Genomic DNA, 25,451 nt, shown 5'->3' with positions numbered 1-25,451 from the left:
CCAGGCCGGATCATTCATATTGTCACCTTATGCTCCATATCATCATTTTACTCTTAGCCTACGGCCTGTTTGTGCAGCGTTGTTCCTTATCATCCTAAATGTCATGTCATTCAGGTTTATGGCCAAAATATGTTTCCATCTGTCCCATTTAATATCTTGTTGACTCCTTATTCAGTCTCCATGTTGTCTGCCACCAGCCACAAACCGTGCAATAATGAAGTGTCTATTATGGTTTGAGTCTACATGCATATGACCTTGGTCTAGGGGGAGATAGCTGCTCACTGAGTTAGGGAGCGTTCTTTCTCTGCCGAAAGTTTAGTGCAGGGAAAGTTATCTACAGGTTGCCTGGCAACGCCTGCCTAGGCGCTCTCCAGGCTTCAATGGGCATCAATGACTGAACCAAGGAAGATGAACTCTGCGTCGCTACGCCATCCTCATCATCTAGGCGCTGCACTAATGAAAGAGCGCCAACACTGGTCTTGTCATCTGACATGGCGGACATGAAACATCTACAGCCAATGAACATTATATCAACAAATCTGACGTGATCTGCAGTATTTAGCCTGGAACAAATACTGTGAAGAGGAGTTCAGGTCCGGAGTTCAGTTCGGAAGTTCAGTTCAGCTTTGGGTTCTTTTGGAATCAACAATTGATTATTCTAAATTATATTGATGTAAATACTATTATCTGAACCATGTAGCACATTCTAAATGTAAATTGACTTTATACCTACTAAAATAATGGTTAAACCTTAAAACTCTCTCCGATCTTTATTTCATCTGCCTCCAAATCATTTTTTAAGGTATGTTTCTATTTTTGGTACAGTGATGGTCATTTAAAGGGCTATTCACTCATTTTAAGGTAAATACAGCACGGTATTTAATTGGTCTCCCTGCTGAGCTATTGAAGTTATAAATATTTACAATGTTTTCTTAATTATACAGTCCTTTCAAAGTTATCATGATAAAAGATGGATCCTATTTTTATATCCATCAGTTGGTGTCAGTTCATTAAGGTGTGTACTCTAGGTTGATGAGACAACTATGCAATGCAAACATACCTGAGATTCAAAACAGATAATTAAGTACTGTTTAAGGAATGTTTCACTGTTCACTGTTTCACTGTGTTGTTGTGGAGTATTTGCTATAACAAAGTAGATAGACTAGACCCCATGCAGTAGTGTCATTGCTGTAACTTGGTATCTGTAATGTGTTCTGTTGCTGCAGGGTGAACTACTGTATGGGTAGCATTATAGTATAATCGATGCCTTACAGCCCCCCCCCCCCCCCCTGTCTGTTTTGGAATGAGGGAACATAGGGCTGAGGGAACATATAGGGCTGAGGGAACATATAGGGCTGAGGGAACATAGGCCTGAGGGAACAAAGGGCTGAGGGAACATAGTGGAACCAACACAACATGGTCATTAGATCAAGTAATGAAATATAAATAAATACAGTGTTACACAACAGTGGAATAAGCAAAAAAGGACATCAGGATTACTATAGAATCTAAAGGTGATTCACATAATCAGCCTTGGCTCGAGCCTCAGCCTTGGCTCGAAATGTAGTCAATAAAATATACCTTTTGGAGCATGAGTGTGTTCTCTTTTCCATTATCCCAACACAAACATTAAATGCCATTGATATAGGGACCACGGATCTGTCCAATTTCCATATTTTCTCGATTGGCTAAGACTGGCATATACGTTCTGTGAATTATCTCTCGTCTTCCTCTTACAGGCTCAGGGAGACAGAGATGTTATGGAAGAAGATATTCCTGGTTCTGGTGGGTGTCTGTATGGTCACCCTCCTGCTGAGATGGTGAGCATCATTCACACCAGTGTTGACAAAAGCTCTACCTTTTTTCTTACCTTTTTTCACAGACGAAAACTAAATAAAAACTAAGCTATGATGACTAAAGCTAAGGATAAATATATTGACAATTTTGTCAACTAATTAATGGGGGGGGGGGGGAGAATGGGAACCGCAGCAAGGTTTCCAGATCTATCCCGGGCTCCCCCAGAGTTACAGTAGTGTCAAAGTGTTCTTGAACAAGACGCTGAACCCTTAAATTACTCCCAATGTGCAGGTTGTTGTGCCTTGCTTGGTTTCCTCCGTCATTGGTGTGTGAATGGGTGAGAGTAATGCACAATCTATGTAAAGCATAGACCACAGACAGTAATCCATATAGGGGGATTTTAGATTGCCTCATATAAGAACTGTGTTTAAAAAATAATAATGTCATCCCGGCCGTTACACTATATGGATATGAAGAATCAACTGACTGAGAGAAAACGCTATTGTTACTGCTACTGAATTAGTTTGAGTTTCGCTAGAAACAAGACAAGTATCATGAGACAAGTGATGGACCAAATGCAGAACCAAAAGCAGGCAGGCAGCAGATGAAGGTGAAGGGTGATTTATTCACAACTGGGCAGGACACTGTGACAACAAACTACTGTATAATCTGTCAAGGGAACACTGAACACTGGGACTACACAAAGACTAACTAGACACAGGTGCAACATAACTACAATCAACACATGATTGGCTGACACTAAACAGGTTACAGGACACAGGTGAAATACAATGCTGACTGGTGAGACAAGGCAGGTATCAACAAATGGAGCAGACAGGAAACACTAGGAACACAACTACACAATAAGAGTACACCCCATGTTATTCTCCATAGAGAAATAACTTCCATGAACCAGGGGAATCGAGGGGACGAGCTAGTGATGTCAGGACTTCGGTGCTCTATTTGGATAAAAGCTATATAATACAAATCACGCCTATGTTAAGTGAGGGCGCTCTTATCATCTAAACTAACAATCTCTAATTGTCTATTGCTTCATTGTTAATGGGAATTGAATTACTGTCCTACTGTGTGGACAGTAATTCAATGCTATTTTTTATTATTTTGAAAGAAATCCCGGCGCTGATTGTATTAAACTGTGTTAGGACAAAAATCTACCTATAGCTGAATATAGGAGGGAAAAGTTTGCTTTCTCTGTCCCACGTATTTACTAAAATTGTTAAAAGTTTTGGAATTTATATACAGATGAGCCCCTTTAGACTAGGAGTGATCTTTGTGGTCCCAAGTGGCTGTGCTCAGTTTAAATCTACACAATGAGACATATTTGCTTATACACAAGTGTTGTCAAGATTCAGTGTTTTACTTTAATGCAATCTTCCAAGGCTCCTTCATTCAATGTAAATGCTCTCCCTCCAGGACCATGGAGACCTTCAACCTGAACTTCTTTTCACCGTGCTCCCATCCATCCCCAGGCCTGAAGCCCAAACAGACCAACGTGGTTTTCCTGAAGACCCACAAGACGGGCAGCAGCACCATGCAGAACGTGCTGTTCCGCTTTGCCGAGCGTCACAACCTGACTGTGGCGTTCCCCATAAAAGAGTGTGGTCACCTGTTCTGCTACCCACGCTCCTTCAACACCCGCTTCATCCACCCAGGCACCCTGCCAGCCAACATCATCACCAACCACATGCGCTTCAACCACACTGAGGTGCTGAACGTTAAACTGTGCTTTCGTCTGAATGAAAAATTAAGCATAGCATGCATACCTTTGACATTTGGAAGCATTATTATTTTGAGTTCGTGTCAGTCAAAGATACAAACATTTACAAACATTGTTGCTGTCCTTTGTAAACTTTGTGCAGGCAACAAATCGCTTTCAAGCATAATGTATTCAACTGACATCTACAGCTAAAGCGTTATTCATAGTATGGATTTTCGGTGGTGAGGTGACCAAGCCGCAGTGAAGAGCAAACCACCGCCCCAGCCCTTCTCTCTGTTTCTACTCACCACTGCTCAACGTTATTTCAGCTCCGGTGGTCACCTCACCACCGAAAATCCATACTATGAATGAACCTTAAGGCACCTCTCTCTCTCATCAAGCCATATGCTGCAAAATTAAATCTACAATGTATTCATTTTTAACTAAAAGTGTAAATGTAACCATTTTACCAAGTAATAGTCGGTGAATGAAACACTTATTTATAGACCTGTATAGGTCTGTCTGTTTGTGGAGGTGACACTGTCACATACGCTACTTAATCGATGTTTATGAACCTACAGTAGTAATTCCAGTTCACAGCTACAGCGATCACGCTCTTTCATAAGTTGTTTTCACTAGCCCATACCCGGTTGGGGATATGACATAACAAAGTATATGCAGAGTTTGAGTTGTGTGGTGTGTACATGCATTGCATTTTTATTGCTGAACATCCCAAAGTAGTAGTAGCAAGTACCATGCAGTAAGACGGCCTGAGTAAGGCGAGGTCACGCATCCCCCTGGGTGACGGAAAACTGCCTCGATGTTGATTGGCTAGTTGAACTATTCAAAAACGTTTTTCAAAATAGTAAAAAAAAGGCAAAGAAGTTTAGGGATAAGGGGTTTAGCGGTGACGAAAATGGAGCCCAATATCCCCAACCTAAACTCCGTCTTAACCGGCCACGTAGGTTGCTAACCATAACCTCAGTCTTAACCGGATACGTAAGTCGGACTAACGGGCATAAACTTAACTTTGAAAAGTTAATATACCCCATCAGGGAAGACATGCAGCGGCTTATGACATCATAGGAAATGGTGTCTGATCTCAAGACCACTTGTGTAGTATAGCTCGAGTATTAATATATTCACCCTCTCACACATAGAAGTGCATGAAGGAGTCACATACATGCATCATGTGTGTGAAGACGTTCACTTCATCGGGGTCAGTACAGGAGAGTCCGTGTTTTTTGTTAGAGGTGAAATGCAGATGAGCTGTGCAAGTGAGAAGGAGCAGGGGGGATAGCACATAGATACATATACGCACGCACGCACGCACGCACGCACACACACACACACACACACACACACACACATTCTTCATTTATTAGTTTAGATATCTTGTTAACCTGATATTATAGTGATATTTTTGTATTTGGTGTGCACAGTGGCAGGCAAAGTTTGTGTTGTGTAAACACCTGTGGTTATAAGATGCTGAAACTTATTATGTTGCAGGTGCGGAGGCTCATGCCGAACAACACCGTATACATCACGATTCTCCGAGAGCCAGCCTCTATGTTTGAGTCGATGTTCACTTATTTCAAAGAGACATGTGACAGTTTCAAGAAGGTTCCCAAAGGATCCTTGGAGGCCTTCTTGGAGGATCCCCAGCGGTACTACCAGCCAAACGAACCGATCATGGCTGCCCGAAACGCCCTGACCTTCGACTTGGGCGGTGACAAGGACCGGCCGGAGACAGACGAAGCATACATCCGTGACTTCGTGGCGGAGGTGGAACGCTCCTTCTCCCTGGTGATGATCGCAGAGTACTTTGATGAATCGCTGGTTCTGCTCCGCCACCTGCTGTCTTGGGACCTGGAAGATGTTCTGTATGTCAAGCTCAACATGCGCGCAGACAACTCCAAGCTTAGCATCGCACCGGGCCTCACCGCCAAGATGCGTGCCTGGAACTACTTGGACACAAAGCTCTATGACCACTTCAACACCTCGCTTTGGCGGAAACTGGAGGCCCTCGGTCCCGCCTGCGTGGCAGAGGAGGTGAGCCTCATGCGACAGGCCCAGGAGAGCCTGATGCAGAGCTGCTTTGGAGACCGGATGCCGCAGCTCCGCTCGGCAAAGCTGATCAAGAACAAGAACCTGCGGCCTTGGCAGCCCAGCAACATCGACATCATGGGCTATGACCTGCCGGCTAACATCAGCCATGGGTCGTCTAGCCAGGTCCATGAGCTCTGCCTCAAGTTGATCATGCCAGAGACGCAATACAATAATGTTCTCCTGGACCATGAAACACAAAGGTTCTCCTAAGATCTCAGACACTTGAATGTCCACCCGTGGAAACGTATCAAGAGGCCCATTTGATATGCTTTTTTTATTCTCTGGGACTGCAGTTTTTACACTGTAAAATCTCAGTTTTAATATAACTTGTTCCAAGAGAATGTTGGAATCAAAAGCCTATTTGGTTCCATTAGTACACTCTGAGTTATAGACCCGCAAGTGTCCATTTGCTTCCTAACCGCAGAGATGGAAATAGGGTGTGTTTTGCACCCCAAAATGCTGATTATTGATAATGGACCCATTAAACCAACGACCACGACCACAGGACGCAACTTTATCCTGCACTGAAGACGATAGCGCTCTCTTGGTCATGCACCATTGTACTGAGAAACATAGCACTCTCTCGGGACGACATCAGCACAACTAAAAACCCCTCCCCCACCTCACACTCACTCATACACACTCACACACACACTCTCAGAGAGAGAGAGAGCAACTCCTCGATCGTCTTACTAACCTTTGTCTCAAATTGATGAGCAAAACTATCCACAATGTCAGTGTGTCACTTGCTCATTTGCATATTATTGCCAGCAGGCGATAGCTGATACCCGGGACCCACAGGTGTTCAATGCAAATCCTACAAATGGTCTCCTACGTATAGGCGTGGTTCTCTTCTCCCCCGGCAGATTTGTTTTTGTTATTACAGCCTACTGCTGCACAAAGTTTGAGCATTGTGACAGTCAATCAAACTTGTCTTTATATACAGAAAAGCATTGACCATTTTTTACATCTCTGTAACTGTCAATCATTTAGCTGACCACCTTTATCGGACCCCCAGTGGTCCCCACGTTTTTTTATGCTGAAGTCCTCCAAGTGAACTGTTGGGTTGTGTGTGTGTGTGCATGGACATTAGTGTATGGCTAGCTGGCTGCACACACTGCTAGTAGACAAATGAAGAAAAAAGTTTGTTTTCACATAATTTTAAATATTCTTGCTTTTGTGAATATTGTTCAGATTCTTTTAATTTATAATCTCAGGTCCATTGTCCTGTTGTCTCTCCATATTTGTTCAAGACTGACATCATTTTTGTAATGGTATAGAACATATAGCCTATTTATTCATGTCAGTAAAAACAAATAATGGCAACAAGGCATTTTATCTCTGTGATTCATTTTACACTTGTTCAGTAACAGGAGCCTCCATTTCTCTACAGCTTTATCCAATCAGGATAGAGACGTCAGTCAGGATAGAGATTAAACAAGCGGAATAGTAAATGATGACAAAGAAATGAGCATGCAGACAAAATTGGAACACTATACAAATTAAGCTCCTGATTGGCAACTACCTAAAAAGGTATTTTCTATTAACCCTCTTATTGCCACCCCTAATAGGAGCTTTTCAGTTCCTTCTGCCAGCTCTAGACGACATATTTGAATGCCAATTCAACGTCAATTACGTAGTGCAGGATTTTGCGATTAATTACATCAATAACGTCATGGGCAATGAAGGGGTCTTAAGTAATCAACTGGGGAAGTTTCATGGTGATGGTAAATATGAAAAAGCTACTCCTGTGGTATAGGGCTATCATATATTAATTTACTATTGAACCTATAAACAATTTAATACAGGAATGGTTTTGCCCTCAGCTCATTTGTTAATTAAATCTTGTCTGACTCATGGCCTAGGTGAGACAATCATCATTTGCAGTAGTATAGTTGAAATCCCAAATAATTGATAGAAGACATATTTCAATGGATTTTGTTACTATTGGGTATGCTACATTTTTTCTTGAAAATCTAAAAGTTTTGGAAAGGCATCATTTTGAAAATGATGCATTTCCAGAAGTAAAATTTCCATAATGTTATTTTTATTTAGCATACCCAATAGTAACAGAATCCATTGAAAAGTATGTTCTATCAATTATTTGGGGTTAATATTGGATTAATTGCAAACAGACCACTAGGGGGCGTTCCTAACTCCTTTGTGATGGTTTTTTAAATCTTATGTCCATACTGTACCTAACACCATAGGAAAAAATCTAAAACTTGTCACCAAGTGCACAATCTTGATGATTTTGGCCCAATTCCCTCCCAGCTAAGGTGCCGCTCCCCAACCCCTTCCCTCCCACCCTTCCCGAGGTTTGTCCACCCGTAGGCACAAAATGATATCCTTTCAGATGATATAACAATGATATGAGTGCATATGAGGCCATACCGAAACTCTGAATATAATACCACATGTGTGCTAGTTGAAGCAACAGTCTACTGCTCCATTATGGTGTTGACACAACAGATATCCTGTTTCACCATTCTCCTCTTCCTCCCTCTGGCACAGTCTTTTTCTTGTATACAAAAATTAGTTTAGTGCTTTTCTTCCTCTTTTCCCCGTATCCCCTCCCCTTCTCTCCTACACTTCCAAAGGTCTGTCCACCTGTAGGCAAATATAACAACAATATGAGTGCTGTGATGCTGTGATTCAGACAATTAAACTGTCATAATCTTACCACATGCCAGTAACTGAAGTAAACAACTAAAAAAACAACTACTTTGTTTTCCTTCTCCCCATTCTGAATTCCCATAGACTTGTTTTTAATATCGCGTCATGTGTTTCAAACAAACAAATGATCCCGGTGGTTTGACTCATGGGTATGAAGAATCCACAAAGGAATCAAGTATGTCCTGGAGGATGAGCATGGGGACAGTAATGGAGCCAAAGATGGTCCTGGAGGGACAGTAATGGCCGTGGGAACACGAGTGATGTCACAAGTGGGTGTGGGTATACCAGCTGTGTGATTGGCTGGGAGTGTGTCACCGACAAGCGCAGGGCACGATCGTTCATCCATTTAATTAATAAGCAGCCTCCTGCTACAATATGACTTGGAAACAGATGGCATTGAACATGAACTTGGATTTTAGACCTGCGATGCTTCCTATAATGGCCCATAGCATGAGTAGGCCTAACAACATTATGAACATTATGAACGAAATGTTGCACATATGTAAATTATTGGAAAAATGGCCAAAGCAATTGAATGTACTGGACTTGCTGGGTGTTGAAAAGCTGGCCGGGCTACTTTTAGTTTTTGCAGGTCGCAGGGCGGGCGGGTCATTGATTCTTATGTTGTTATGTGGGACGAATTGTGGTTTCGGCTTCCATGTGGGGCGGGAGGAAATGCATATACATTTCAGTGCCTTGGTTGTGATGGACTTAGGACTACCACCAGTATCATGTGCCAAAGGGAGATGAATATTACAACTTGGCCAGTAACTAAGTAACTAACCCAGATGGAAGTATTGCGGCCCTTTGGCTAGTTCTGGTATGTATCCTTGCATTACACTATGTATATAATATAGTGCAGAAGAAAAAAAGAACAATATTGTAATTAGAGATGTCCTGACTCCTGATACATTTTTTTTACTACTACTTAAAATGTAGTACCGATTTGAGAACTTTGTTTTTTGATGACTAACCACTTATTTTACTCCCCTTTTCTCCTATTTTATTTCATTGGCATGCCTTGTACTGATACTGTTATCACAATAATAATAGCCTGAAACGATTGAGAAAATATCTAATAGATTGCTTTGTTGGAACTCACAGTCTGATGGAAATATATTTTAATGACCTGCAACGAGTGGAGAGAGAAATAGGTCAATTAATTTGCTAATGCATTTATTAATTTGCTAATGCATTTATTAATCTAATAAGGTTGCACTCATGATAACTTTTTATGATGTATTGCCAGCTTTTTGTTCTTGCTTAATGTAAATCGCTCTGGATTAAGAGCGCCTGCTAAATGCCTAAATTGTAATTGTAAATTGCCCTCCAAATATAGACAGTATATTTTTTGGACCTGGTGCTGTTGGTCTAATGTAAATACCTTTTTAATGTGCTCCAGCTACCATGAGTATGACTAGAAAGGACAACTGACTAACTAACTAGGCTAATCAAAATGCTAATGCACATCTGATAGTGTCAGCCACCAAACAGATGGATCTACACATTCAACTGTCGTCTGTTTTGGGCGATTTGCTGCAGCATTGTAAACACTGGGTCAGACTTGCTCCCATTGCATTTGTTGCCATCACGGCTAGAATATTGCCTCGACTCCTATTGCCTCATCAATTGCTGATTGATCCAGAATTCCACAACAATAGCCTGGAGAGTCGATTGCTCTATGACCACTGTTTCAAATAAGTTCTGTGAATTACAGTATCTCTTGTCTTCCTCCCACAGTCTCAGCGACACAGAAATGTTATGGAACAAGGTTTTCCTGGTCATAGTGGCTGTCAGTATGGTCACCCTCCTGCTGACATGGTGAGTGATCACACTGTGCACTCCTGCAACGAACAACCTGTCATTCACACCAGTGTTGATTGTGTATCGAAGTTTTATTGCCGACGGTCAAACCGTTCATGAGCTATGCCTGTTCAAAGTTTGCATTTTCAATTGAGTGCTATAGCGCCACACTTTGGCCAATGGTTGTGGGCTTCGCGTCTTCACCGTTTGGCATATTGCCAGAACTGCAATAAGTGGCGGAAGAAGGAGAAGAAGAAGGAAAAAATACATAAAAGTACAATAAGCCTTATTGTACTTTTATGTATTTTTATACAATAAGGGCCTATGCTCCCATATTGAATAGCATAGGCCCTTCAGGGTTTGACCCTTAATAAAAACTAAGCTTAAAGCTATGATGACTAAAACTAAGACTAAATATATTGACAATGTTGTCAATAATTGAAAACTAGACTTAGAAAATAAAATTGGAGGGACAAGTGGAGAAGATATCCAAATGAACTAAAAGACAAGTCAATTCATGTTTGGTTGCACTCGGGTGTTGCACTCAAAAAATAGCAGATCTACAAACTCACATGTCGCACTGCAATGCGTTATGAGCTATTTTCAGCATGCAACCAAGTAAAAAATCAGGCATCACAACGCCATAAAGGCCCACCTAATATATTTTTGACAACACAATCAACTGTAGATTTAGACAACTAAAACTAGACTTAAACTTAAAACATTGCAGATGAAGAAGACTAAAATATGACTATAACTAAATGATATGGCTTACGAGAACAATACAATACTGGAACAATACAATGTGGAACAATGCAACAGGTTGAATAATGTTTTTGTACAGTAACAACTTAAGGTTCTGCTAAAAAAGCAAAAAAGGCGGTTCTCAAACTTTTTCATGTCAAGGACCCCCAAATTGACACTTGTCACCCTGTGGATCCCTATTTGAAAAGATATGCCAGGCAGGGATCCCATAAGAGAAGATTTTTACGGCTCTAGCAGTGATCTTCAACCATTTGCATTTCAAGGACACCTGCAGTTTGACATGCATTAGGCTACGGAACCCCATGCAATGGCATTTCTATCTCTGGAACCCCAATTTATACCCCTATTTCTCTTATGTTTTTCACTTAATATCTGCCCTCTCTCCTTAACTCTGCTGTATTCAAATGTTTTATTTTTGAGTGGTGCAACCACTCCAAGGAACAGCAATGTCCGTGTTGGTTAACCTACCTATGTGACTATGAGTACCAGTAGGGGCGCTGTTGTGCCAGAAACAGAGAGAGAGATAGTGCTGCACTGTTGCCTGCTAATGAGAGAGAGAGAGAGAGAGAGAGAGAGAGAGAGAGAGAGAGAGAGAGAGAGATGGCGGAGGAGGGGGGGGGAGCGAGAGAGGAGAGTTGCACCGCTCAGTTCACACAGGTGTGATTTTATCTAGTAGTTGATGCAAATATAATAGTAGCCTATATCTCTCTATTTGCTTACCGTATAGGGCTATGCCTAAATTATTACAAATGGGGCACAGATTATACAGACCTGTGGTTGGATGTTTCTCTGTCCCATATTTGATACATTCTATTGATACACGCTATATATATACATATTTACTTGCGCAAGCAGAGCGTGCAAGAAATGTTATCAGTCAGGTGCTCCTTAGCAGCATATGATGAGACGTCATATGCTGGCACGAAGCAGACCGTGCAGGTATGGAGGGAGGCACGGTATTTCCGTCATGCTACGAAGCGTACTGTATGTCCCATGACGTGATGAAGATATGTACCAATGTCCCTTAGCAGCAAAATATATGACGTCATATGGTCAGGTATGCTTTCCGCGTATGTATAATTGGTTTACAATGGTGACGTAATGATGACATGTTTCAGTGTCAGGTGGATTCAAAAAGGGACATACGCGTCAAACCACCCGAGTAACCACATTATACCACTAATCAACTCAGAAATTACATATACACACATATATAGACAGTTAGACACATGAGCATATGACGTGATGAATAGATGTACCAATGCCAGGGTATAATTGGTTATCGATGGTGACGTAACTGTTAGATAAATTCTGATACGTTGTTTACACGTCATGTCAAGTTGGCCACTCAATCATATTCTGTTGGTTAACATAGATAGAACTTTGGGCCCAGACCGTGGCCTTTTTATTATTAGCCAATTCATTAGCCAATGAACATTATATCAACAAAAGTGATCTTGGAACCATTGATTATTCTAAATTATATTGATGTATTGTGCTATCATGCTATGTAAATTGACTTTATATACCGGTACCTACTAAAATTATGGTTTTAAAACCTTCCTCTCAGAAGTTTATTTCTGTCTCCAAATCATTTTTTAAGGTCTTTCTATTTTTTTATGGTGACTGTCATTCAAGATTGAAAAGGCTACTCACTAATTTTTAAGGTAAATACAGCACGGTATTTGGTCTCCCTGCTGGGAAATTGAAGGTATATATTTACAGTCCTTTCTAATTAGCATTACAAAATAGATATAATTTTTTTTAATCTATTAGTAACGATGACATGTTTCAGTGTCGGGTGGACTAAAGGTAATGCCCCTATGTATACATGTATGTAATCTGACACCACTGCCATAACAGGCATAAGTAATCATTACCATACTTCAAAATACTACTTTTTCTTCTCCAAAAGCAAGGTACGTAGCAAATAGATAAACCTAATAATTCAATATTGCAAACGTTCTTTCACAGAGAGGCTGAGATTTGAAAGTTTGTAGCGGTCTACAGTACTTGCCCGCTCTGCTTGCACACTAGTAGGCCTACTAGTGTGCAATAAGCAAGTAGGCACTCGACAGAGTGCAGTTCTAGTTTATGATGTAATTATCAGACAAAACAAACATTAAACTCTGTCCATGTCAATGGCGTTTTTAATGTTTATTTAAGGAAAAACAAACATTAAAGCTGTATATAGGAGGGGCTAGCGCCCCTCAACAATGAGACATATTAGCTTTTTACAGTGTTGACAATATTCAGTGTTTTACTTTCATGAAAATGTAGGCTCCTAACATCATATGTGGCTCAGGGATGTTCCCTAATAAAATATGAACACAAAAATTGCAGACTAATTATTAGTGAATAAATTAAATGTAAATGCTCTCCCTCCAGGACCATGGATGGCTTCCACCTGAGCCTCTTTTCACCGTGCTCCCAGCCATCCCCGGGCCTGAAGCCCAAACAGACCAACGTGGTTTTCCTGAAGACCCACAAGACGGGCAGCAGCACCATGCAGAACCTGCTGTTCCGCTTTGCAGAGCGTCACAACCTGACTGTGGCGCTCCCCATAAAGGAGTGTGACCACCTGTTCTGCTACCCACGCTCCTTCAACACCCGCTTCATCCACCCAGGCACCCTGCCAGCCAACATCATCACCAACCACATGCGCTTCAACCACAATGAGGTGCTGAACGTTAAACTGTGCTTTCTTCTGAATGAAAAATTAAGCATATCATGCATGTGTATGGAGGCATACATTTGATATTTGGAAGCATTGTCATTATTTAGAGGTCACGTCAGTCAAAGATGCAAACATTTACAAACATTATTGCTGTCTATTGTAAACTCTGTGCGGGCAACAAGTCGCTTTCAAGCATAATGTATCTACATCTACAGCTAAGGCACCTCTCTCTCTCATCAAGCCACATGCTGCATAGTTAAATCTAGTGTTCATGTACTGTATTCATTTTTAACTCAAAGTGTAAATGTAACCATTTTACCAAGTAGTCGGTGAAGGAAGCGCTGTATATAGTCCGTGGAGGTGATGCTGTCACATACTTAACCTAATAGGAACCTACATTATGTAATTCCAGCTCCCAGCTACAGCAATCACGTTCTTTCATAAGTCGTTTTCATAAGATTTTACACAATGCTGTTCAAAGAGATATGAGCCTGGGCAAATCACACTGGCACAACAGGCATACACTTAAATAAACATGGCTCACATCATTAGGGATGCCAACATGTTATCTCGAAAATGTTATATGTGTACTGATGATGTCAAGATAGCCTTTTTAAAGCTTACTGTACACCACTGTATACTGCCCCCTTGTGGTACAGCTACAGTAAAGGTAAATATAATAAGTTGCGGGTGGCATATATGCTCTCAGAATCCTGCTGCGATGTGCACAAGTGCCAGTCATCTGTTCTCAGGAATCTAATGTACAGTTTTATGATGAGGTTGAATGACTCAAACAATGAAATGACTTTGGCCATGCCTAAGAAGAGCAGCATCAGGAAGGCTACTCTTCCTGTTTCTGGAAACATTGGAGAGAGTCTGTATGTTTTTTTAGATTTTTTTATCTGTTTTTGTTACCGTTTATTAATTTCTGTTGTATTGTCCTCTGTATTGTTTATTGTTATATAGACCTTGTAGTCTGAAAAAGAGCATGTCTTCCCTGCAGTGGCCAATTAAATAAGAGGGACAAATCTGATCTGAAGATAGTTTGTGCAGTAGATCGAGTGTGAACATGCACACTTTTAGTACAGACTGTATTTCGGCCACTCAAAAATGCTGTTATACTGTTTAAATTGCTTCATTGTATACAATTTTAGGATTGCTTCGCTTGTCTTTATATCTTGTTAACCTGTTATTATAGTGATATTTTTGGATTAGGTGTGCACAGTGGAAGGCAAAGTTTGTGTTGTGTAAACACCGGTGGTTTTACTCTACAAATGATGATAAAACTGCTTGTATGTTGCAGGTACGGAGGCTCATGCCGAACAACTCTGCATACATCACTATTCTCCGAGAGCCAGCCTCCATGTTTGAGTCGATGTTCACTTATTTCAAAGAGCAGTGTGAGAGTTTCAAGAAGGTTCCCCACGGATCCTTGGAGGCCTTCTTGAAGGAACCCCAGCGGTATTACCAGCCAAACGAACCGATCATGGCTGCCCGAAACGCCCTGACCTTTGACTTGGGCGGTGACAAGGACCGGCCAGAGACAGATGCAGCATACATCCGTGACTTTGTGGCGGAGGTGGAAAGCTCCTTCTCCCTGGTGATGATCGCAGAGTACTTTGACGAATCACTGGTTCTGCTCCGCCACCTGCTGTCCTGGGACCTGGATGATGTTCTGTATGTCAAGCTCAACATGCGTGCAGACAGCTCCAAGCTTAGCCTCGCACCGGGCCTCACCGCCAAGATGCGCGCCTGGAACTACCTGGACACAAAGCTCTATGACCACTTCAACGCCTCGCTTTGGCGGAAGCTGGAGGCCCTCGGTCCCGCCTGCGTGGCGGAGGAGGTGAGCCTCATGCGACAGGCCCAGGAGAGCCTGATGCAGAGCTGCTTTGGAGACCGGATGCCGCAGCTTCGCTCGGGAAAACTGATCAAGGACAAGAAGCTGCGGCCTTGGCAGCCCAGCAACAACATTGATATCATGGGCTACGACCTGCCGGCTAACATCAGCCATGGGTCGTCTAGCCAGGTCCATGAGCTCTGCGTCAAGCTGATCATGCCAGAGGTGCAATACAATAATGCTCTCCTGGACCATGAAACACAAAGGTTCTCCTAAGATCTCAGACACTTCCTGTCTGGAGCTGGACTTGAATGTCCACCCATGGAACCATATCAATAGGCAGGGCCCCCATTTGATACGCTTTTTAAAATCTCTGGGACTGCAGTTTTTACACTGTAAAATCCTCAGTTTTAATTTAACTTGTTCCAAGAGAATGTTGGAATAAAAAGCCAGTGTCCATTTGCTTCCTAACTGCAGAGAAAATAAGGTTTTGTATCCCAAAATGCAGATTATTGACAATGACCCAGACGCGTAACTAGATGCCAGTGGACCCCGACGCAGGCTGATCAGCGAGTGCCCCCGACAGCACGGTAACTGTCTCTGTAACTGTCAATCATTTAGCCGACCACGTTCGGACCCCTAGTGGTCCCCACATTTTTTCAGTCCTCCAAGGAACTGTTGGGTTGTGTGTGTGCAATGTGGACATTAGTGTATGGCTGGCTGGCTGCACACACTGCAAATGAAGTAAAAATATTTGTTTTCACATCATTTTAAATATTCTTGCTTTTGTGAATATTGTTCAGATTTTTTAAATTTATAATCTCAGGTCCATTGTCCTGCTGTCTCTCCATATTTGTTCAAGACCGACATCTTGTTTTTTCCATTTTTGTAATGGTATAAAACATATAGCCTATTTATTCATGTCAGTAAAAAAAAGAATGGCAACAAGGCATTTTATCTCTGTGATTCCTGTGTCCGCTATTCGTCCGCTCTTGCCATGACAAACATTGGGGAGAGCAGGTAAAAGTATAACAAAGTTATATTTAAAGGTAGCGTAAGTTAAAAAGCTCTATATTGTGATAGTAGGCCTACTCATTGCTATAGGCCCTCATTTATCAATCGAGTGTAAAATCTGCCACAGATTTGAGTGCAGGTTTCGTAGTACACCCACGTCGCCACGGCATTTATAAAGTGATCGCAAACAGCTGATCCTTCCTTAATTTCGTTCTGACGTTAATAAATGTGACGGCTGAAATCTATCTGGCATGCCCTATGAAATCAAGCCTCGCCCTCGTTTTTGCGACATGATCATGCAATAAGACCTGTGGAAACCATGGTTACAGGGAAAAATAGTTTCTCCCGTGCCTTGCTGCCCGCCTCACCCCCCTCTCTCATACAGTGATACACACACACACACACACACACACACACACACGCAACTTGCAAGCCCAACTAACTGGTGTCTTGTTAAATAAATAAAGAACGAACACCTGCATGAATTAAATAAAGTTGTAGGCGGCAGGCCTACCCTGTCTGTTTCCCTCTCACCTCGCTTGCCTTGCTGTCATGTCCACGCACGCACCTACATGACACATCGACATCGCATCGCCATGAATGGAATTAGTTTGTAGGCTGGCCTATATTAATTTTACCCATTCGTGACTGCGCACCGGCACTGCTGTGATATTAAAGTCCTGTGGGTGACTCAGTGATGCCTGCATGGAGTTGAGAGATAGGCCATCATGTCATCAAGGCAGTCATAATCAACGTTTATGTAGTGATTTGATCATTGCTGAACGAATCATGAGAACAAGCCTAGTCCTGAGCACCGTCATGTGAACGAATATGGCTATCAGAGATGCTGCTGAGTGACATTCTTGAGGCTCATCATCATCATCAGGCTTGTGATTGTAACATAACTGCACCCATGTTTGTGTCCTTGGACTGAGGCGGATTGAATACACGTTACAATATGTCTCCACCTTTGCAGGCCGGATCTCTGAAAAACTCGCCGGTTAGCTGAAATACTAGTCAACGCTGCATTCAACAACCGGTTGTAACGCTGCTGTCTCGGCCTCCATCTGTTTATCGTACAAGCCCTACCAGCACTGTGTTTTATTTTTTGCTTTACAGAGAATCGACGGGTAAGTCCCGTTTCATTAAATTTCTTCTGATAGGATGCAGTATGATTATATATATATATATTCTACCTCTTTCCTCCTACCTGCAGTCCTCCTGCTGCGTGTCTTGTTTTATTGTTCCAAACAAATTAGTCCATCTGAAAAGTCCTTAATTCAGCAACAGCTTCCAACAACATAGGTCGTGTTGGGACCCCAGAAAAAGTGCCTAGAAAATGAATTTCGTTCCCGCTTCATGGGCACTACTCATTCAATGCATTTTTTCATAGATAATACCCTTCTGAACTTTGGGTTAAAAGTTCTACTCATAATATCCTGCAGTATTTTGTCACAGGCCAGAAATGTATATAAAAGTATATAACCAAAAAAACGAAAATCTTGTGCTGCTGTTTTTGCTTGTAAAATGTGTTATATTGATTTTGGCAACACAAAATCTTTATATGTCATAAATACATATACCTAACATCTGAAACAAGTACTGGTGCCTTAATTTACTCATAATCTAGATCATGAAATGTAGCAAATTTGTTTAAAAAAACCCGCTTCATCTAACGTTATTGGCACCCAGCTAATGATTACGATTACACACTATAACTGATCTAACCTAATGGATAGATGTCTAACCTATTCAATTCAATTCAATTCAATTTTATTATAGTGTCAAATCACAACAAGTTGTCTCAAGACACTTTACAACCAACAAAGATCCACCCAGAGCAAACAATATTGCGACAACCTAACCCTATAAGCATACAAACTTGGGGACACCAATGTTTGTGTTCATATTTGACATGCACTCGGGCCTGTCTAAGGTACACACACAAAGATGCACGCATGCACGCACACGCACGCACACACACACACACACACACACACACAGACACACACACACACACACAGACACACACACACACACACAGACACACAGACACACTCCAAAGCCCCGACAGGTAGATTTTTAAACTATTTTCAGCAATGGGATAATATAATTTTTGTTCTGCTGGTCATTTAGTAGCTCTCAAGTAAAAAAAAGTGTGGGCACCCCTGTTCTAGATCATATATATATATTTCTAGTTATCATCAATATTTTCGTCAACATTACCGACTATTTCTTATATAAGTGGTGTAAATATGGTATCCGTTCTATCACCATTATATATAGACGCTGTGGATACTGCTTGGCCCCTTCCTAAATTAAGGGCAACCTGCCACCAGCAGTGCAGGAGAGACAATTAGCAAACAATCAGTGAACACACAGTTTTCCATACACAAGTTTAAAACATTGGTCCTTGCATGTTATATAAAGCAGTTTCAAGTGTCTTTGTATATAGGGCACGGGTTGCCCGGTGACAATGATCAAATAGCAAACGGTGAGGCAATAGGAGTCGAGACAATATTATTGTCCAGAATTCCACGACAATAGCCATACCCATAGAGAGACGATTGTTTTCCTCCCACAGGCTCAGTGAGACAGAGATGTTATCGAAGAAGACTTTCCTGGTTCTAGTGGCAGTCAGTATGATCACCTTCCTGCTAACATGGTGAGTGACCACACTGCACCCTCCCGCAACAAACAACCTGCCATTCACACCAGTGTTGATTTCTATGACTAAAAGTATGATGACATCTTTTCGTGGACTATCCTTTTTCACTTTCACAAACTAAGCTATATGAATAAAACTAAGACTAAATATATTCATCCATCATGTAGATCATGGATGTTCCCTAATAAAAACATGAACACAAATAGATGCAGACTTATTATAAGTAAATTAATCAAATGTAAATGCTCTACCTCCAGGACCATGGATGGCTTCCACCTGAGCCTCTTTTCACCGTGCTCCCAGACATCCCCGGGCCTGAAGCCCAAACAGACCAACGTGGTTTTCCTGAAGACCCACAAGACGGGCAGCAGCACCATGCAGAACCTGCTGTTCCGCTTTGCAGAGCGCCACAAACTGACTGTGGCGCTCCCCATAAAGGAGTGTGACCACCTGTTCTGCTACCCACACTCTTTCAAGACCCGCTTCATCCACCCAGGCACCCTGCCAGCCAACATCATCACCAACCACATGCGCTTCAACCACAATGAGGTGCTGAACTATAAACTGCCCCAGTGTGTATGTGTGCTGCTGCAAACAGCTCAGCCTCTGTGTGGCTCAAAAATGGAGCATAGTATGCATGACATTTGGAAGCGTTGTCATTATTTTCAGTGTGTGTCAGTCAAAGATACAAACATTTACGGACATTGTTGTCCATTGTACACTTTGTGCGGGCAACAAATCACTTTCTCTCTCTCTCATCAAGCCACATGCTGCACAGTAAAATATACAGTGTTCATGTATAACATTTTAACTCAGTGTAAATATAACCATTTTACCAAGTAATAGTGGGTGAAGGATGTGCTTATTACACCTGTATAGGTCAGTTTGTGGAGGTGATGCGGTATGCACAGTAGGCCTATGTAGCATAAGGAAACAGTGTTTACTCTGTTGCCAACAGTGGACTTTTTCCTCCCAAAGTAAGAGGGATATATAACAGTCACTCACAGTCACTCATATGATATTAAAACTTCCTGTATGTTGCAGGTGCGGAGGCTCATGCCGAACAACACTGCATACATCACTATTCTCCGAGAACCAGCCTCCATGTTTGAGTCGATGTTCTCTTATTTCAAAGATCAGTGTGAGAGTTTCATGAACGTATCCTTGGAGGCCTTCTTGAAAGAACCATGGCAGTACTACCAGCCAGACGAACGGATCATGCCTGCCCGCAATGCCCTGACATTCGACTTGGGCGGTGACAAGGACCGGTCAGTGTCAGATGCAGCATACATCCGGGACTTTGTGGCGGAGGTGGAACGCTCCTTCTCCCTGGTGATGATCGCAGAGTACTTTGACGAATCGCTGGTTCTGCTCCGCCACCTGCTGTCTTGGGACCTGTACGACGTTCTGTATGTCAAGCTCAACATGCGCGCAGACAGCTCCAAGCATAGCCTCGCACCGGGCCTCACCGACAAGATGCATGCCTGGAACTACCTGGACACAAAGCTCTATGACCACTTCAACGCCTCGCTTTGGCGGAAGCTGACGGCCCTCGGTCTGGCCTGCGTGGTGGAGGAGGTGAGCATCATGCGAGAAGCCCAGGAGAGCCTGATGCAGAGCTGCTTTGGAGACCGGATGCTACACTCGGCAAAGCAGATCAAGAACAAGGAGCTGCGCCCCTACGAGCCCAACGACAATGTCGACATCATGGGCTACGACCTGCCGGATAATGTCCAGGAGGTCTGCGTCAAGCTGATCATGCCAGAGGTCCAATACTCAAAGGTTCTCCTAAGATCTCAGACACTTCCTTAAACTTGAACCTCCACCTGTGGAACCGTATAGAGCAGGGGTTTTCAACCGGAGGTATTGCTGGTGGTCCGCAGCCAGGCATTCAGAAAAGTTGTATTTTTGCCTCTTTTTTTCTTTACTCTTTTTTTTACCTTTCTATAAAACTTATTTGCACTCTTTTTACTTGTTTGTGAATATTAAGAATAATAACTTAAGTCGAATCTAACATTTCAAAAAGTCAAGTGCTCAACGCGTCAAATTAACTAAAAGAAATAAACCTCACGATGTAAACATCCGGCTGCTGCTAACACGCACAGAATTCGTTTCTGCAGCAGCTGACGGAGCCGTCAGCTCAGCTGCTGCAGCGGAACAACCATCCTGCTCTTCCACCCAACGCATGTTGTGCTTACCGTGCTTGCTGCCCAAGGCAAGCACGGTAAGACGTTGCCATAAGTTATTCATCCAATTCATAATAATACGTTTGGGAAAGTCAAATCTCCCTGCCATAGAGTTATAATATCTGCCGCGGATCGATTGAATAGTCTCACATAATACGTGACGTATTCAATGTGCAACTTCTCAGTCTATCGTTGCCGAAAAGGCAGAGCTACAAGCTCACAATGCGATGCAACCAGGTGCGATGTGAGCTTGTAGATTGGCTATTTTTGGTGTGTGACACCGTCGTACGATGATGTATACATTACGCTTTTAAAGTGACGGTACACAATGAACAGTTCCCTCTGTCTGTTAGAAAGGTACTGTATAACAGTATAAGGCCCTAGTAAAATGTAGTGCAGGTTGTAGGTTGGTTAAAATAAAGAGAAGATTATTAAAATAGAATAAGAATATATATTCTGTTTCTGTGACTACCAGTAGGGGTGCTGTTGTGTGCTGTTGTGCCAGAAACAGAGAGGGATAGTGCTGCACCGTTGCCTGCTAATGAGAGAGAGAGAGAGAGAGAGAGAGAGAGAGAGAGGTGGGGGGGAGTTGCACCACTCAGTTCACACGGGTGTGATTTTTATGAGTGCCTAACATCGACGTTCTGTTCAATCTCCCTCAATCTGAGCCTCAATTCAGAGAAAAATGCGGCCATTAGGCTGGAATGTAGGAGGCCCCACTCTGCTCATTTACAGAAGAATCCAGGGAGGGGTGCTCCAACAGGTGGATTTTTGAAAATGACTCTAGTCATCTCTGTTTAAAAGTACAGGAAACATCTCAAAGTACAGGTAAAAATATAGTACAGGTAAAAATCTCTCTCTCTCTCTCTCTCTCTCTCTCTCTCTCTCTCTCTCTCTCTCTCTCTCTCCGTTTAAAAGTAGGCTACTATTGTATTGTGAATCAGTGGACCATGACACAGCATAAACAACACTTCTTTACTTTCAAAACTCAGTCATAACAACAACGGCAAAGCAACATCATCACACATCATGTTGTATGTCAAGACTGAAGTAGTCGATCCCAGATAATCCCCCCAATCATCACAAAGGTATGAATATGCAACGAATATGCAACAATCAAACAGCTGTCAGTGAGACATAACAGCTACATGTAAACAAACATCTCTCTCTCTCTCTCTCTGTTTAAAACCACAGGTAAAAATATCTCTCTCTCTGCTGTTACCTCGAAAATACAACGGTTTTACGGGGCGACTTGTCCGGACTTTTGGAGGCGACTTCTCCGGACTTTTGGGGGCGACTTCTCCGAGCTTTGGGGCGACCGATTTTCAAGGTTGGGGTGACCGATCTTCGCTGCTTGGGGCGAGTTGGAAAAGGGGCGAGCCGTCTCATATTCCATGGCGCGGAGGAGGAGGCAAAGTAACGCAAAATAATCAAACCACTTGGCAAATGGCAACACAACTACAATACAGACAATACAAGTGCGCGAGACGTTTGGGGAAGGTTACCGTAATGACTGGAAAATTGTGCAAAGGAAAAACGATAAAATGAACTGCTGTGGGCGCCGGTCGGGGGACCGCGGCCACTGTGGCCAAACGGCCAAAAAGAGGGGCAACGACGGCCATGGCTGCCGTGAAATTCCTGCCCTGCCCAGGAGCCCTTTTCAGGGTGTCAAACCTAGTACTGCGCAGTCCAATTTCCCCAAAGGGCCCTTGAGAGTCAAGGGCTCCTGGGCCACGGCCCAACTGGCCCAATGGCTAATTTGTTCCTGCTCAGGGTAGTAGACGACAGAATACAGCAACTTGCAATGGGCATGGTACTATATATGCCATCTGTCAAACTACTCCCTAAACATCAACACCGTCAACAATCACAAGACCAGAGGGAGTTCCACAAATCACGTTTGAACATTGCCAACACAGCGATGTATTACTAGTATAGTAATAGTCAAAATGAAAACAGCAACATTGTATCGTATCGGTGTGCAATGCAAATAATCGGTATCGAATCGTTTTGCTATGCAGATAATCGATTCTATTAATACTACATTTTTGTGTGTGGTTTCTGAAGTTTGGCCGGCGGTAACGGTTATTCAACTCTCCATGGGATGCAGATGTACATACCCTCTGTTCACGGAGAGAGTGTTGGTGAGATGTTTCAAAGTTGCATAACACGGCTATAGGAGACAACGGAAACGTGGGCGAAACTGCATTAACCGCCAATGCCGTTAAGGATTTATTTTTTATTTTTTTGGCTTCTCTGAAATTCTCTCTTCCTCACTTCCTTGACTTCCTTATTGACTTTCGCCGCTCGGGAGGCAGTACAATGGGAAGTCAATAAGGAAGCGAGGAAGAGAGAATTTCAGAGAAGCCAAAACTTCAAAAAAGATTAAAAATACTTGACGGCATCGGTGGTTAATGCAGTTTCGCCCACATTTCCATTGTCTCCTATAGCCGTGTTATGCATCTTTGAAACATCTCACCAACACTCTAGTGGCGGCGCAGCTCTCCGTGAACAGAGGGTATGTACATCTGCATCCCATGGAGAGTTGAATAACCGATCAGGGACCCTAGGGTTACTGTCGGCCAAACTTCAGAAACGGTAACCGGGGGTGCCGAAAGGGGCTACACAAACCCCAGACCACAGAAAATCTACTGAATGTTAAAAGATCAGGTTTATTGGGTGCAATTGAGCTCAGACAACCTAAAAATAATTAAGAAAAATGACATGTCACAATCCCTTTAACAGTAGCCTACGTGGCACAGCAGCCTGACCTCAGAACACAATAGAAGACATTACAGTATAGGTCTATAATATTAACATTAGTCAGCGAGCAGCAGGCACATCAGAACACAATTAGTAGCCTATAATTGCTATTACCTTCGACGTTCAGGACATGTTGTTTTCCTTCTCCTCCCGGCTCCACTTGCTTGTTTCTGAGTGATGGAGTAAATAAACAACAACCACACTGACAGCTGACGGTAACCTCGCGTCACCAGGCTTTCCACCTCGACAGGAGAGATTCATGTTGTTAAGATAAAACTAAACCGTTAAGGGGACAGCATCAGTGCGAATCTGCGATCGGGTATATCTTTTGGGGAAAACGCTTCTGTTCTGATTTCTGGCACAGTGCAGCGCAGCCAGTTAATCAGTGGGACACCGAGCAGCTGTGAGTAGAGAATTTCTTAGCCACATAGCCTACACAGGTGCAGATAGGTTGTCAATCAATGGCTGAACTCCGATGCAGTTAGAAATAGAAAATAATCACTCATAAAGTTCTGTCCGTGACAGTGAATATTTCCTAGTTTGGATTAATGTAGGCCTAGTAGGCTAGTAGCCCCCCTCAAAAATATAGGCGTATTATTTTCGATATTTCTGGGGAAACGTTGACTGAATGGCCAGCTTTGGTGTTTGTTTAAACACAAATATTGTGTAAACAGAAACATTGAAGACGAAGGTGAGGACACAAATTGTGATTGGCCGGAATAAGATCAAGGGCGCCCCTCTCTTTACACAGGTGTGATTTATATTTTTATATGGATTCCAGGATTTCCCTTTGGTCTGAAATAAAAATGGCATTGAATTGACAGAGCGAAACACAAAGCTGCAGTTTTGTCAACTGAAGTTAAGATAAATGTGTCTTCTCACAGATCCAGTAGGCATTATATAAACATGACCAATTGCTCCATCCTCGATAGCTGTGACTGTAGGCTGCACAGTTCAGGTCTTCATTGTTGCGAGGCCATCCTTTGCCCCAATACCTGCACAGTAAACAACATCATTGATTTTAAACCACTGGTTGTCACCGTCGGGTCCGGGTGAACCACAATGGGTCCAAATGGTCCCATCAAATTATAATCACTTGTCGGAACCCCAGATCTACACTGTAAAACCTCAGTGCTTATAATCAATCAACACTGACTGAGCCAGTGTTTTAAACCACATCCACTCAGTCACTCGCATACCGTGAATTTGACAGAATGATATAGAAAAACATGTCTTAAATGTCTCACTGTGCTGTCAGTGGTGTTCCATCCACCCAGGTCCATTTGCCCTCTGTCATTTTCACACCAATCCATGACGATGCATATTGATCCCTAGGGTTCAATCCTCTGATGAATTCCTGGTCATTTGTACATGATTAAACCATCATTAATTGTCTCTAATATGTTCATTTTTCACAGAATTGCTTCAAATCAAAT

At 42.5% G+C, this 25,451-nt stretch overlaps 3 protein-coding genes across 3 annotated transcripts; all 3 read left to right on the top strand.

Annotated features, from left to right (window-relative positions):
- Window positions 1-1,744: 1,744 nt before the first annotated feature.
- On the top strand, window positions 1,745-5,833 carry LOC308318607 (galactose-3-O-sulfotransferase 3-like; the record flags this gene model as incomplete). Its single annotated transcript, XM_080768223.1, has 3 exons — window positions 1,745-1,820; window positions 3,232-3,523; window positions 5,024-5,833. Exons 1-3 carry the CDS (start codon window positions 1,756-1,758, stop codon window positions 5,831-5,833), a joined length of 1,167 nt encoding a protein of 388 aa, XP_080624349.1. The 5' UTR covers window positions 1,745-1,755.
- A 2,643-nt stretch (window positions 5,834-8,476) lies between these two features.
- On the top strand, window positions 8,477-15,660 carry LOC308318606 (galactose-3-O-sulfotransferase 3-like; the record flags this gene model as incomplete). Its single annotated transcript, XM_080768222.1, has 4 exons — window positions 8,477-8,535; window positions 10,040-10,120; window positions 13,256-13,547; window positions 14,848-15,660. 4 exons carry the CDS (start codon window positions 8,477-8,479, stop codon window positions 15,658-15,660), a joined length of 1,245 nt encoding a protein of 414 aa, XP_080624348.1.
- Window positions 15,661-19,327: 3,667 nt separating this feature from the next.
- Window positions 19,328-20,878, top strand: LOC308318605 (galactose-3-O-sulfotransferase 3-like; the record flags this gene model as incomplete). The annotated part of the gene is made up of 2 exons (XM_080768221.1): window positions 19,328-19,615; window positions 20,111-20,878. The coding sequence occupies 2 exons, from the start codon at window positions 19,328-19,330 to the stop codon at window positions 20,876-20,878; spliced, it is 1,056 nt and encodes a 351-aa protein (XP_080624347.1).
- Between the last annotated feature and the right edge of the window lie 4,573 nt (window positions 20,879-25,451).

The sequence above is a fragment of the Protomyctophum bolini genome (assembly GCF_963924005.1).
Source record: "Protomyctophum bolini genome assembly, chromosome: 7".
In the NCBI taxonomy this organism is placed as follows: domain Eukaryota; kingdom Metazoa; phylum Chordata; class Actinopteri; order Myctophiformes; family Myctophidae; genus Protomyctophum; species Protomyctophum bolini.
The sequence above is the reverse complement of the archived record's forward strand: the minus strand, read 5'-3'. Positions and strand labels throughout refer to the sequence as shown.